Below are 14,631 nucleotides of genomic sequence, written 5' to 3'. Positions count from 1 at the left end.
AAGCCACGCCCCCTCCACGTGCCGTGCCAGTGGCCTCTCAGGCTTCACGAGTCAGAAGTCTCTTCTCCTGGAAGTATGCCAGGGTCCCCTCTCCTGGCGCGCCCCCTGCCACCCTCCCCACCGCATCTGAGACTTGCGCATGTATAGCATTAGACCAACAAGACGGCTTCATCGTGATCCTGTTGCGCATGTGGGACTCGTGGGTTTCCTTCTAAGTGGAAATAAGAGCATTCTGATTCGTGCTTCAGGCGCAGCTTCTGAAAGCTGGTGGCACTTCCAGATAGAACCCCAAGCGATGTGGCAGGTGGCTGGGACCCTGCATCCTGCAGAGCTTGCAGGCTGAGGTGCAGGTGAGGGAGAGAGCTCAGGACTCTTCATTCCAAACTCTGAAGCCAGGGAAGCAATGGTGGTCCCTGCTCCTTCTCCTCCCATGAATATCAGGGCGGCTTCCTGGCAGACTGGACAGGCTTTGGGGCAGGCAGGTTCAAAGCCTGGTTCTGGCCCCTTCTGGCTGTCGGATCTTGGACAAGTCTCTCACTGTCTCTAAGTCTCGGGGTCTCACGGGCTGTCCATGGTGAGGTGGTTGTGCTTTGATTTGGGTAAAGTGCCTGGCAGAGTGAGCACTCGGTGAACGGCGGCTGCCGGAGCTGCTGCTGTTGTTTTATTATCATCATTCCCTCTCTGGGACTCTGGTGGCCTGCGGTGGCTGTTCTTTGTGGACGAAGCTGTAGCTGGGCTGGCTCTGCCAAGGAGGCTGTCTGGCACCCTGCAGCTCCATATCCCCTCGGTGGGAAGCACCAGTGTCTGCTGCCTCTGGGGGAGGAAGAATAGTGCAGCCCACCGTCTGAGGGGGAGGGGCGCAGGGGTCCGCGGTGGATCACCAGGGTGACTCAGCTCCTCCCACTCTCGTGGTCCTCTCTGGTTCCGTGGCCTCCATTCCTTGCGTCTGTAACGGGCTGGACGAAGCTAGGAAGCGCGTGCGTCTTCTGAGGTGGGAACCTGCCTCTTCTCCTTTTTTTTCCCTTTACTATGACGCCTGTTGCTCATAGGTACAAATCAAACGAAGAGTATGTATATGTGCGAGGCCGCGGCCGAGGGAAATATGTTTGTGAGGAGTGTGGAATTCGCTGCAAGAAGCCCAGCATGCTGAAGAAACACATCCGCACCCACACTGACGTCCGGCCCTATGTGTGCAAGCACTGTCACTTTGCTTTTAAAACCAAAGGTAAGAGAGAGCTGGGGCACTGCCCCTGCCCGCTGCAGGGAGCTCCCCTCTGGGAGTCCCAGCACAGAGTTCAGGCGCCCAGACCTCTTTGCAGGGGGCCTGGAGCAGCCCCATTTCCTGGGTTCCCACCCAGCTTGGTGCCCAGTGGCAGAGCAGCTGGCTCCAGACTGGCCTGTGGCTCCCCATGGCTGCCCCCAGCCATCCTCCTGGAACACACACACAGCCCCTGCACCTGTGGCCGCCTGGCCCTGGCCTGCCCAGCCTGGTGCGGCACTCTTGCTCACCGTTCCTGGTTTTGCATCTTCTCTCATCTCCCCTCCCTTCTGCATGTCTCCTGAGCCGTTTATCCACTGATCTGAGGCACTCCAGCATCCATGCTCGTCACTGCCACTCTTGCATTTGGAAATCCATTCCACTCCCAGCTGCTTAACACATTCGCATGCTCACTTCTCATGCCAGAGTGCGCCGACCTCCACCCACCTCTCCACTCCCACCATGTCCCTGCTCCACCCAGCTTCTCTGCGCCTCTCAGCACAGGGCTGGCACCCCACTCCCAGACTGGCAGCCCTGTCACCCCTGCCCCAGCCACACCCCACATGAGGGTCAGGATAGGCTCTGGCAGTCACTGGTGAAAGGAGGGGCCTGCTGTGAAGAGCGTGCATCGCAGAGAGCTGTGATGGGTGATGGGCATGGCCTGGCCTGCCTCAGCCACCCAGGCCAGGCCCCTGGTGTGGACAAAGGAGCTGAGTCCATGAGATTCTTGGATTGCACTCTCCTGCAGGATAGGCAGGGAAGGTCCTGGCAGCTTGCTCACTGCAGACTGAAGTGCCTTGAAGGGAGACCCAGGGCTCTTGGCACCCCGGTGTCTTCAGCCTCTTGAGCTTGATAGATTCCTGGGTCAGGGTTTGGACATCAGGGTCCTGTCTTCTCCTTTGAGCAAGTTGGGGGCTTCTGGGAGCCCCGTGGTTTCTCAGGGGGTGAAACTCAAGGGCATCCTTCAGCTGTGCCACCTGTTGACCTTTCTTCTGTTGGCAAAGTTGCTCCCAGCGAGCGAGGCTGGGCAGCTGCTCTGGAGGGGGCCCAGCAGGGTCCCTACCCTTCTTCACTTCCTCCGTGCTCTTGCTGCCTGTCCCCTTCCGTTCTCTCTATACCAGGTCAGGGGCCAGTTTATCACATCCCCTGGGAGAGTGGCCTCTTCTCTGACTGCGTTTCCATTTCTGGTCTCCTGACCCCATTAACTGAACCCCTGCCCTCCTCTGTCCCCTCGCCATCATCTGCAAGTTGAGCTCAAATTTTCCTGCCAAGGTTTTGGTTTAAACGGAGGTGCCTGCCCTCCCACTGCCTTTCCCTGATCCTCTTCTCTCTTAGTGTCTCATAAACAATGTCCCAAAGGTTGCCCAGAGAGGGCACATAGCCCCAGGACTCCCCACCCACCCCATGGGTGCTTCGAAGGTGTCTTCCATCCCTGGAGCCCTGCCCAGCATGCGTCGCCCTGGACATGGGCTGTCCCTGACACGCCCTCCAACCGCACTTCCTCTGGCCTTCTGCAGCCAGTTGAGATTTTATGGAAGAGCAAGATGGGGATAACTGACTGACAATTCAATGGATGGTCTTCAACTCTAAAAGCGGAAAAGTTATCACCCAAGTCCCCTTGAAGGTGAAGAAAGTGATCCCAGAAAACAGAATAACTGTTAATCCTGGAGCTGTAACTAGAACGCGGGACCCGAGCTCCAGGGCATCACCCCATCATCTTCCTTTCTGTGAGCAGTTAGTTCCCTCCCTTCCCTGGAGTGGGTGGCAAAACCTGCACTTGGAGTGGCCTGTGTCCAGGGGACCACACTGTCCTCAGCCTGGAGGAGCCCTGAGAGCTCCCAGCCCAGGGCCATGCAGAGCACACTTGCGCCCCACACGCAGCCCGGGCTGCTCATCGCCTCAGGAAACCATCACTCTGCCGCGTGAGACTGGAAGTTTCCAGCCCAAGCAGTTTCCTGCAGGGGGCCCACTCAATTCCCTTTGCCTTGGGTCCCTAGCAGGAGCCCCTACTTTCTAAGGAGATGCCTTCATTGGAAGCCATACTGAGCCTGTCTGCAGTCCCTTCCTGGGTCTCTCTGAGCCAGCACAGAGCCAGGGCCCCGGAGGGCCTTGGAGGGTCCAGAGTGTGTAATCTGAACAGAGAGGCTGTAGGCCCTCCCCATTTCCGGGGGTGTAGAGCATCCCCCGAGGGAAGGCGGCCCCTTCTGTCCTGAAGGCCAGGCCTGTGAGGCCGTGCTCTCAACCAGTGATCAAGCAGTGCCATGAGCTCTTCCTCAACTGTTCACAGGGGCTTCTAGAAGACTAGAACCTTCCAGAACCAACACAGGGAGCAGATGGGAAATGGTGGAATCTGAAACTGTTTGACTAACAGAGGGAAGGCCAGGTTGGGATGGTGGCAATGGAAGCAGGGAAGGCTCCCTGTTAGCTCTCTCTGCAGTATGGGGGTGAAGGGAGAGCAGGGCGCTGGAGCTCCTGTCTGTTTCTGGGGCCAGGTGTCTTTGTGGAGTGCTGGGCCCCGTCAGCCATCAGCTCAGACAACACAGGCCCCTTGTCTCCGGGGCTTTGCGCCTCCCCACTGGGCCACCTCCAGGCCTGCCCCAGGTGGCCCTCCCGGCCCTACCACCCGGCTACACCAGGGCCTGGGGAGCCCCTCCTGCCTTCCTGTCTGTCTCTGTCTGCCGTGTGTGTCTTGTCTCTTGTGTCAGACGTCGTGGCAGCAGCTCAGGCCTCTGGAAACTGGCTAAGGAATGCGTCAGTAGGTGGGGCTGGGGAGGCCTGTGGGTGGCCCTGTGGTGGCCTGTGGGTGGCCCTGTGGTGGCTGGGAGTCCCATTTCCTCCTCTCAGATGGTTCCCAGAGGCTAGCGGATGGCTGTGCCATGTCCAGGCCCTTGCACCGATCACCTCAGGGGACAGAGATGGCATCAGGTCTGCCAGCGGCAGGGGTGGGGACAGAGCGGTTGGTCAAAGCCGAATGAGGCAGGCAGGGTTGTTGGTGGATGCCCTTTTATCAGAGGTTCCGCCTCTTCCCGACACCCATCACTTTCCCTCTCACTTGCCTTTCCTCTTCATTCCAGGCCTGTCAGGCTTTGGTGGGGTCTGGGATGACTGTGAGAAGCTGTGGCTCTGCCTGACAAGCTGAGGCCCTGGCCCTCAACAGGGAAGTGGTGTTCACGCTGCGCCTGCAGCCGTGTGCCCTACCTTCCCCTTTCACAGAGGAGGAGACAAGCCTGGAGAGGGGAAGTCACAGAGGGACCCGGACAGCACTCAGGGCTGCCCATCCAGTGTCCACTCCTGGACCCGCAAAGTCACCCCCAATCCTGACTCCTCCCTGTACCCCTGTGGTGGGGACAGAGGAGAGGCAGGCCTTTGGGGGGCTCCCTGGTGCCTTCTCCTGAGAAAGGTAAAACATTTCACCAAAAGCATCATCTTAGCATCTCTTCCTCCACACCCAGCATGGTGCGTGGCAGCGCCCCTGGACTACTCAACAGAGTGACTGGCATGGGCGCAGGGGTCTGCTCCCTGCCAGGCACACTCTGCTGCCACTCTACATGTGTCACCTCCTCAAGTCCTCCCGCATTCCCATGAGGTAGGTATTACTTCACAGTTGCAGAAACCAGGGCTCAGAAGGTTAAGGAACTTGCCCAAGAGCCCACAGCTAGCAAGCGGCAGAGCCCACAGTCAAACCTAAGGCCACCAGGTTCCATCTAGGTTCCATTCTGCCTCCACATGGAGTGAGAAAGGCCCCCAGAGTCCTGAGACCTGGGTCTAGATGGAACTCGGCACCAACCAGCACTGTGACTGTGGGCCACTTGATTCACTGTGTTGGTTCAAGCAGCCCTGCCAGCATCCAAGACAGCCAGTGATCTTGTCTAATGGTGCCATCAGCACCTGGGCCCAGAGTTAGATCAGAAGCAGGGAGAGCCTCAGCCTGGCGGGGGTTGAATTACATGGACTTTGAAGCTCCTTCCAACGCTTCCTCCTGCGATGACAAGGGCATTTCCCATACATGGCTATTGTACACCCATTGTGTGCCCAGCATCTAGCTTGGTTCATTAGAGACCTAAACCTTCCAGGCAGAACAGGTGCAACAAATGAGGTAATAGCCAGAATGAGCAGTGTCCGCAGTGCTCTGTGGCCTGGGGTAGTCAGGGTAGGGTGGGCCTGGCTCCAGGACCTTAGGACAGTGGGTATCTCTGATCCACGGAAGACCCCAACTGCCTTTTCCCACCTCTTGACTGTCCTACTCCGGCTTTGCCTTCTCATGACAATGAGGGCAGAAGTCCACAAGGTTGGATAGGGACCTCTGAGGACCCTCTGGCTACAAGATGACTCTGGAAGTTATGGCTTTGCTCCCACTATGGCCAGGAGTAGGACATGCAGGTTTATTTCTGGTTGTAGGAGGAAAACCCAAATTGGGAAGGACAGAGTCATGAACTAGGACCAAGGTGAAGAAAGAGGAAAGGAAACATCTCCCCTCCCATCCCTACTGCCTTTGACTTGGACACCTCAGGGAATCCCAGCTTAAGATTCCTCCATTAGCCTCTTAGCAAAATCCTAAAGATTTCTTCTAATTCTAGGAACGATTAAGAAGCACCCTTCGGTTCATCCATGGGCCCTCTCCCTGGTCACCTAATCCATCCATCTCATCTAATTGTTTTCCTGTTCATTTATCTGCTCATCCTATCTGTTGCTACCATTCTCCCATTTGTCCTCCCACCCATCCAACTTCCCATTCTTTCATCCTTCTGTCTGTACTCTCATGCATGTAAAAGTGCATGTATCCATTCATCCATCCAACCAGCCATTCTTCCATTCTTCCATTCATACACGTCTCTGTCCTCCCATCCAGCTCTCCATCATCCCATCTGTTTATTGACCCATTCTCCATCTATCCTTCCATTTGTTTTCATCTACTCACCTATCTTCCGTCTGCCTATTCATCTCCTTATCTGCTCATCTAGTGTTCCATCCCTCTGTCTATCCTCTTCCTGTTCTTCATTCTCTTTATATTTCGTTTATCCACTTTATCTATCCACGCATCAATCGCTCTATTCATCCACTCCAGGAGGCTTAGCTCTTTCCATTCTTCTCTCCTCCATCCATCCATTCAAACTTACCAATTCATTAGACTAATGGGACAGAGCACCTGACTCAGGGAACTTATGACTTACGATGTTAATGACCATATGGAAATATAGCCATCCCCAGGGCAACAGTGAGCAAATCACAGTTTGGGAGTAGCTGCTGTGCCCAAAGGAATATCCTGAGGCATCTGGCCTGTGTTCTTCTGGGGCAGGCTGGGATGCTCTGCCTGTCCTTCCTAGAACGCTCCTGTCCACAGAGCTGTGTGGCCTGTGAAATGTTGTGCACCTGTTGGGGAACTGAAGCTGTTGTTACTGTTCCCTGATTCCACAGAGCTGCTGCCTCCGCTCTTCAGCTTGTGGGCTGGACCTACAACTTGGGGCAAAGTCAGGCTCCCCTCTGAGGGCTTTGTAGGCATGGAGCAGGACAGAGGCCTTGCCCGGGCCTTCCCTCAACCACCCTGGTCCTGTGTCTGCACTGTAGATTGGCCTGGGGAAACTAAAGGCCCAGAAATGGGACTTCTCTATGGAAACCAAGCTTGGGTCCCCAGCCTTGTGGCTCCTGAGTCCCTGGCTAGTAGACTTCCCTACTCTCACCTTCTGCCCTCTCGCCATGCCTAATATTAAATTTGCCCTGGTTTCTCTACCTACATTTTAGAATTCTGCCCTGTGAGCTGCCCTAGAAGTGGCCTCAGCCAGAAGGGCATGCTCAGTCCTCACCCGTCATGCCTGTCAATAGGAGCCTCCCACGTCATCCCACACTTGAGATGGCCAATAGTCCTGCCTGATGAGTGTCAGCAGCTACTAGGGCCAGACTTAAATCAGAAGCAAAAAAAAAAAAAAAAAAAAAAAGAAACTATTGCACTTGAGTTGTCTTTTAATTTCTTTTTTCTTTGTTTTTTAACCAGCATCTCACTTCCTCATTATACTCTCTGTCCCCTCACAGCCCATGCCCACCCCACCTAGCTCCTGTGCACTGCCCTGAACAGCAGCTGTGGCTACACATCTGGGCCTGAGCACCAGGGCAGAGGAATACCCCAGCTCCTGCCGAGCCCTGCAGCTGGCAGGACCGTGACTGGCCTGAGAAACCATGGCCTGCCTGCCAGGTGCTACCTCCATGAGCCCTGGGTCCGCCCTGGCCTCCTGCCCCATAGCAGAGCCTAAGTATTCTCGTTTCTTTCTAGGGAATCTGACTAAGCACATGAAGTCGAAGGCCCACAGCAAAAAGTGCCAAGAGACAGGGGTGCTGGAGGAGCTGGAAGCCGAAGAAGGTAACAATTGCCAACCTCCTCCGTCCCCTTTCCCCTCGTCCGCTTTCCCTGTCCTCCTCCACCTTTCCTCCTTGCCTTCCCTGCTTCCTTTCTGTCTGCTTTGCCCCATTCCCCCTCCTCCCCTCTCTCCCTCCCATGCCTTCACCTTCAGTTCTCCTAATTATCAGAGACAAAGGTTAAATTCCCTGAATGATCGAGCCGCCTCCCCATATGCTGATAGGCTAGGCTCTGCAGCCCTAGCTATCATGCATTACCATCTGCCATGCAGGTGGAGTGCCTGGCACCCATGGGTGCTCAGTGAATGTTTACTGAATAAATGCACACAAGAGAACTTACAGCCAACGTTGATTGAGTGCCCACTGTGTGTCAGGCAGGTTCTAAATGCATGCCCTGAATTATCCAGCCAACCCCTCACAGTGACACTGTGGGACACATACTCTCCGAAGCTCCACACCCACACTCCTGCCTACACACTCTGGCATGGGCCTGACACATGGGCCTTTTGGAGCTAGGAGAGTTTCAAGAAAGCCCAAACCAGTCCTGACAGCCACTTGTCACCTCCCAGCCCCATCCCCGTACACACCCAGGCCATAGTGGTCAATCCCCAGGAGGCATCTTAGAGTCAGCCTCTGCGAAGACAGGGCAGAGGAGTCGAAGCCAGTGGGTCTGGCTGAGCACTGCCCGGCCTCAGCAGTCAGGCAGGTGGCCAGAGGGGCTTTGGTGGTGGACGGCAGTCCCTCCAACAGAAGGAGGCTGGAGCCGTTTCTCCAGCACCAAGCAAAGCAGGAAGCATACTGATTCCCTGAAATCAGCCCCAGGACTTAAGAGTGTGACAGAGAGGAGTGTGTATGCATGCACTGTGTGTCTCGTTCTGTTGTTGTTTTTCCAATTTGGGGATGTATTTGTGGTCTTACAAAAAAGAGAAGTCATATTTCCTTTTAGGTGGAATAAGTCATTTTTATAGAGCAGAACATAGCGAACTTGGGGCTGTTCTCCCCAAAGCTAGAATGTGGGTTCACTATGCTTGTCAAGGATACACTGGGCCATATACACATGTTGTCTCACTGAGTCCTCAAAACAGGGGGCAGAAACTTGTGTCACGCATATTAAGCCAGGGAAGTCAAAGCTCAGACAGGTAAAAATAGCCCAAGGTCACACAAAAACCCTGGCTGCATGCCACTCCACTACCTGGTGGGCTGGACCAGGGGAGCCTGAACCTAAGCCAGAGCCCTCCCCTGAGGTCCCTGCCCCGCCCCAGCCTCATTTTCCCAGTGGAGTGAACGAGGATGCTCAGAGCCACTTTTTTGAGGACGAAATCCATGCATTCATTCTAGAAGTAACTACTGGGCACAATCTCTGTGCCTGGCTCTGTTCTGGGTGCTGGAGGTTCCACAGTAAATAAAACAGCTTCTGCCCTCAGGCAGTCGGCATGGCAGGGGAGCTGGGCAAGGAACGAAGGTGGAGTAGAGCAGGGGCCCTGCCTGTGAAGCCAAAGAGAAAGCAGAAGAGCCAAGTGAGGGCTGGGGCGCGTGGGGAGGGACGCTGCGCTAGACAGGGCGGTGTGAGCAGAGAACCCACCCGGAGGAACCGGGGTCAGGAGCCACGTGGGGTCAGGGAGGAGCTCTCCTGCAGAGGGAGCAGCAGGTGTGGGGTCCCCGGGGGCCACCGCGCTTGGCCCGCGTGCTGGAGCCCGCTGGGCGCGGGAACAGCCGGTTCAGAGAGAGCTAGAGCCTGAGGGCTGAAGGGCACAGGGGCGCGGGCGGGGGGTACCCTGGAGCGGAGGAGAGAGGCAGGGCGTCCTCTGGCCTGTGCCGTGGGCGCGGGGAGGCCGGGTGTGCTCAGGAGGTGGAAAAGCGGCGGGATTCTGGGTAGGCTCTGGAGGGAGAGCCCACAGGCTCAGCTGACCCCATATGGGGCAGAAGGGAGGAGGGGGGACGAAAAGGAGCCAAGGAGGACTCCAAGGTTTACGGCCCAAGAGACTGAAGGATGGAGTTTCCACTTCCCGCGACGAGACAGATCCGGGGAGAGCGGCAGGAGTTCGTGTCTGTGGGACGCGAGGTGGCGCGTGGGAGGACTGCCTGGAAGGAGCGAGGCGCCCCGGCCCTGCCTATGGTGCCGGCCAGACTGGGCGCCAGCGCCACCGTGTGGCCTCTCCCAGCTGCGCCCGCCGCGCGCTCAAGCTCTCTCATTTGTAGAGCGTTGGCCTGGATCCCAGCAGGGGTGGGGCCGCTCCAGCAAGGGCCCTGGGAAGGGGCTGCCCAGCCAGGGGCATTCCCCAGCGCCCTGCAGGAACGCAGATGTGGAGGGCCCGGCCAGCCCCGAGCTGGGCAGGGGACTCTTGGCTTCCAGCATTCATGCACTGAGTGCCCAGGACGGGCCATTACCCCCACTGGGTCTCAACTTCCACATTAGTAAAGAGGATCTTTAGGAACTCTCCCTGCTGGACATCAGGAGACGCTGGTCCTGACTCTCCTTCACTCCTAACACTGACCTTCATCTGCAAAATGCTGACAGTCCCACCCCAGCTACCTGCCTGCTGAGACTGGGGGGACAGGGTATCATGGGATGACAGGAGCTGAAGTTCATTGGGTACTTACTGTGTGCCAGACCCTCACAGTCCTCTCAACAGCTTCCTAGAGTGCTTTCATTGCTACCCAGTTTACAGATGAGGAAACCAGACACACAGAAAGTAAAGTATCCAACGTCACACAGCAAGGAAGTGGTAGTGCTGAGATTCAAACCCGACACTCCCTGCTTCTTAGCGCAGCACATCATTGTTAAACTGTCAGCATAATAATGCAAGGGCTGTAAACCTTAGTTCTGACTCAGCCACCAGCTCTCACTGCGTCATCTGTGCCTGGATTTTGCTGTATGTAAATGAGCGGCAGGGCCAGGTGAACGGGTGATGAATTAGGCCCCTGCCAAAGTCCTAGGCAAGGGAGGTAGATGCCTGGGGCATAACTGCAAAGTTCACCCCCATCCCCAGCCCTGCTCTCATCCTAATCCTTCATTCCTCCTCTGGTCTCATCACCCTGCCTCTAGCCTCAGGGGCCTCCTTTTGCCTGCCAGCCCCAGCTCCACCCCATAGCTTTTGACCTACATCCAGCTGAATGCCCACTTTTGTCCACTTTGGACATCTGACTGCCGCATATTGAGTGACTTGGAAGTGCTAGTTCCGGGCTTTCTGGCCCGGGGGCAGCTGGGCATGGTGGAGAGCCAAAGCCTGGCTGCCCCAGCGGCCTGAGTCAGCTTCTGTGCCAGCCCTACTGGTCAGTGATGGGTGCAGTACTGATATGTGTGAGTGATGGGGCTGGCTGGCCGGCTCAACCCACCTGTGAGCAGCCTCACTCTGCAGACCAGAAACAGGTTCCGATGGTCTAGTGATGGGCCAGCGAGCAGGCCAGATGTTAGCGGAGCTCTCCCCAGCGTCCGGATTGCTGTCCATTTCAGAGATGCCCAAACTAGACTCCTGACATGTTAGAGGTGACCCGACTGGTTGGGGCCATCCCAGAGGAATCAGACCAGGAGGCTAGTATTTCAGAGCCCTAACCCCCACTTTTAGACTCTATTCAATAACTCTGTTATTATTCTTGTAGTCTGTTTAAGGAGTGCAGGTGACCTAAATGTCCAACAATATCTGAAACAAGTATCACAATTTTGTTTTTTGTTTATTCTTGTGAACAATTGCTTCCAAGTCACTCAACATGCAGCAGTCAGATGTCTGAAGTGGACAAAAGTGGGCATTCAGCTGGATGTAGGTCAAAAACTATGGGGTGGAGCTGGGGCTGGCAGGCAATGGGAGGGCCCCGAGGCTAGAGGCAGCCTGGACTTCAAAAGGGCAGTGGCTTCTCAGATAAGAGCGTGGCTGGGATGGGGACCTGCTCTGCAGCCTGAGGCCAGCTTAGCCAAGCTGCCCACAGAGGCCAGAGTCCACCACCTGCCAGATGCCATTGTGCCAGCCACCGGGAGGCTGCTCACCATGGCAGATGTGTGTTTACACTGACCACGGATGGCTCTGTGCTGCTGGACCAGCCAGTGTGACTGCTCTGTCCTGGAATAATAGATTTCATCATTAATGTATTAATATGGTAGCTTATAATTATTTTTAAGCCCTCAATATGTGCCAGGCCTTCATTTTACTCCTCCTGGAAAACTGGTGAGGTGAGACCATCCCATTCATTGGACAAAGGGGGAGACCAAGCAGAGCAAGGTGGTCACTTGCCCATGGTGAAGCCAGCACTGAGATGCTAGTGAAACAAACAAACAAACAAAGACTGTCTTCTTTGCTATGGCTCAATCCCAGCCCTACTGCTGTCTTCCATGGGCAAGTTACTTACTTTCTCTTACCTCAGTTTCCTCATCTGTAACATGAGGATGAGAACAGTACCAGCTTCACAGGATTCTCTGAGGTCTAAATGAATAAATATACCTAAAGCTCTCAGAACTGAACATTGCACATTCTAGGCATAAGGGAATTATTGTTCACTATTGTTATTTACAAAGCGCTCCCGTATCTGTTACGTTTCTATGTTGTCCCAACAATCCTGTGCCCTTGCAATGGCTATTTTGCCCAGTCAGCAGGCAAGGAAACTGGGGCTCAGAGAGGAGCAGCCATGGGGGCAGTGGGGCCAAGGCCCAACTGTGACCTTGGGTCTTCTATGCTTGCCCTCAGGAACCAGTGACGACCTGTTCCAGGACTCGGAAGGACGAGAGGGTTCAGAGGCTGTGGAGGAGCACCAGTTTTCGGACCTGGAGGACTCGGACTCAGACTCAGACCTGGACGAAGACGAGGATGAGGATGAGGAGGAGAGCCAGGATGAGCTGTCCAGACCATCCTCAGAGGCGCCCCTGCCTGGCCCACCACATGCACTGCGGGCAGACTCCTCACCCATCCCGGGTCCTCAGCCCCCAGATGCCCCTGCCTCCGGCACCGAGGCTACACGAGGCAGCTCGGTCTCGGTCTCGGAAGCTGAGCGCCTGACAGCCAGCAGCTGCTCCACATCCAGCCAGAGCATGCCGGGCCTCCCCCGGCTGGGACCGGCCCCTCTGGGCTCTGTGGAGAAAGACACAGGCTCAGCCTTGAGCTACAAGCCTGTGTCCCCAAGAAGACCGTGGTCCCCAAGCAAAGAAGCAGGCAGCCGTCCACCACTAGCCCGCAAACACTCACTAACCAAAAACGACTCATCTCCCCAGCAATGCTCCCCGGCCCGAGAACCACAGGCCTCAGCCCCGAGCCCACCTGGCCTGCACGTGGACCCAGGAAGGGGCATGGGCCCTCTCCCTTGTGGGTCTCCAAGTCTTCAGCTGTCTCCTCTCACCGTCCGCCCCCTGGGAAGAGAACTGGCCCCTCGAGCACATGTGCTCTCCAAACTCGAGGGCACCACCGACCCAGGCCTCCCCAGATACTCGCCCACCAGGAGATGGTCTCCGGGTCAGGCCGAGTCACCACCATGGTCAGTGCTGCCAGGGAAGTGGGCCTTGGCTGGGCCGGGCAGCCCCTCAGCCGGGGAGCATGGCCCAGGCTTGGGGCTGGCCCCGCGGGTTCTCTTCCCGCCCGCGCCTCTACCTCACAAGCTCCTCAGCAGAAGCCCAGAGACCTGCGCCTCCCCGTGGGTGAGTTCCTGCCCCTGGTGACTGGGCCGCTTCTCCCCTGTGGGTGCAGGGGTTGCAAGTTCACACCCTCCTGGGTATCACACCTGGAACTAAACAGCTCTGCCAGCTCAGTAGTTATTAATAATTTAGCAAACATTTATTAGGCACCTACTGTGCCATGCACCATGCTGGGTGCCCTAAATCAGCTGGCTTATTAAACTTTATGTTAGCCTCAGAAGCACAGAGCGTGGACTCTGGAGTTCATGGGATCTGGGTTCTACCACGTATTAGTCCGTTCTTGTATTGCTATAAACAAATTCCTGAGACTGGGTAATTTATAATGAAAAGAGAGTGAATAGGCTCACAGTTCTTCAGGCTGTACAGGAAGTGTGGTGCCAGCATCTGCTCGGCTTCTGGGGAAGCCTCAAGCAGCTTTTACTCGTGGCAGAAGGCAAAGCAGGAACAGGCATCTCCCATGGCAGAGTGGAAGCAAGAGGGAGAGTTGGGGGAAAGGTGCCACACACTCAAAATGCCAGATCTCCTGAGAACTCACTCACTATCTGGAGGACAGTATCAGGCCCTGAGGGATCCGTCCCCATGACCCAAACACCTCCCACCAGGCCCCACCTCCAACACTGGGGTTTACAATTCAACATGAGATTTGGGCGGGGACAAATATCCAGATGATATCATATCACTTGCAAGGGGTGTGGCCTTGGATGTGGGTGTAAATACTCGTGCAATTCCCCACCCCCCACCCCATCCCCATCTGCCTGTGTTCTTCGAGCAGATGGCAGAACTTAACCAAAACCATCACCATCTCCAATATCACCGTCACCAGTGCCCTCAGAGATGCCACAACCGATAACATCCTTGTCAACAATCAGCACTATCCCCATGGCCAGCACCACTGTCACCATTGCACCAACACACCACTGCTGCCACCCCATCAGCACAGTCACCATCCCTGTCTCCTCAGCTGCCATAACCCCTCGACTGACAGCACCATCATTGTCAGCTGACCACCTTCCGACACCTTCTCTGTCCCCATGTTGCCATGACCCAGCCCTGTCACTCCTGGAGGAACGCTGATGTAGGAATCTTTCCTTGATTTTTAATTTTGGGTTCGCATTCAAATTCCTGGAGGCAGCAGAAGGGCAAGAGCCTCAGGTGGGAACTCATGTCCAAGGGTGAAGCTGGGTGAAGACCATTTTAGGAACAGGAGAGGCAGCAGACCCACATAGAGGCCAGGCTCATGGGTGACAACAGGGCCCCACGTCGCTCAAGTATCCCCTCCTTTGAAGACAGATACGCTGGCCAGAGGCATGGTCACTGTCGAGCTGGAGATGGCCCATTCCAGAGATGGCAGCTGGCTCCGCATCTGTGGGCAGGGAGTCAGGAACTCGGTTCTGGGCCCAGCTCAGCCAGG

At 55.9% G+C, this 14,631-nt stretch overlaps 1 protein-coding gene across 6 annotated transcripts in view; it reads left to right on the top strand.

The window, feature by feature from the left end:
- Positions 1-14,631, top strand: part of HIVEP3 (HIVEP zinc finger 3) — a 523,062-nt gene that overhangs the window by 503,457 nt on the left and 4,974 nt on the right. For all 6 annotated transcript variants that reach the window (XM_032160468.2, XM_032160467.2, XM_058443207.1 and 3 more), the window contains 3 exons: positions 1,050-1,225; positions 7,524-7,610; positions 12,283-13,223. In XM_032160468.2, coding sequence (XP_032016359.1) covers positions 1,050-1,225; positions 7,524-7,610; positions 12,283-13,223 — 1,204 coding nt within the window. The remainder of the gene's footprint in view (positions 1-1,049; positions 1,226-7,523; positions 7,611-12,282; positions 13,224-14,631) is intronic.

The sequence above is a fragment of the Hylobates moloch genome, unplaced genomic scaffold (assembly GCF_009828535.3).
Source record: "Hylobates moloch isolate HMO894 unplaced genomic scaffold, HMol_V3 SCAFFOLD_8, whole genome shotgun sequence".
In the NCBI taxonomy this organism is placed as follows: Eukaryota; Metazoa; Chordata; class Mammalia; order Primates; family Hylobatidae; genus Hylobates; species Hylobates moloch.
Note: the sequence above shows the minus strand (reverse complement) of the source record. Positions and strands in the feature narration are given on the sequence as shown.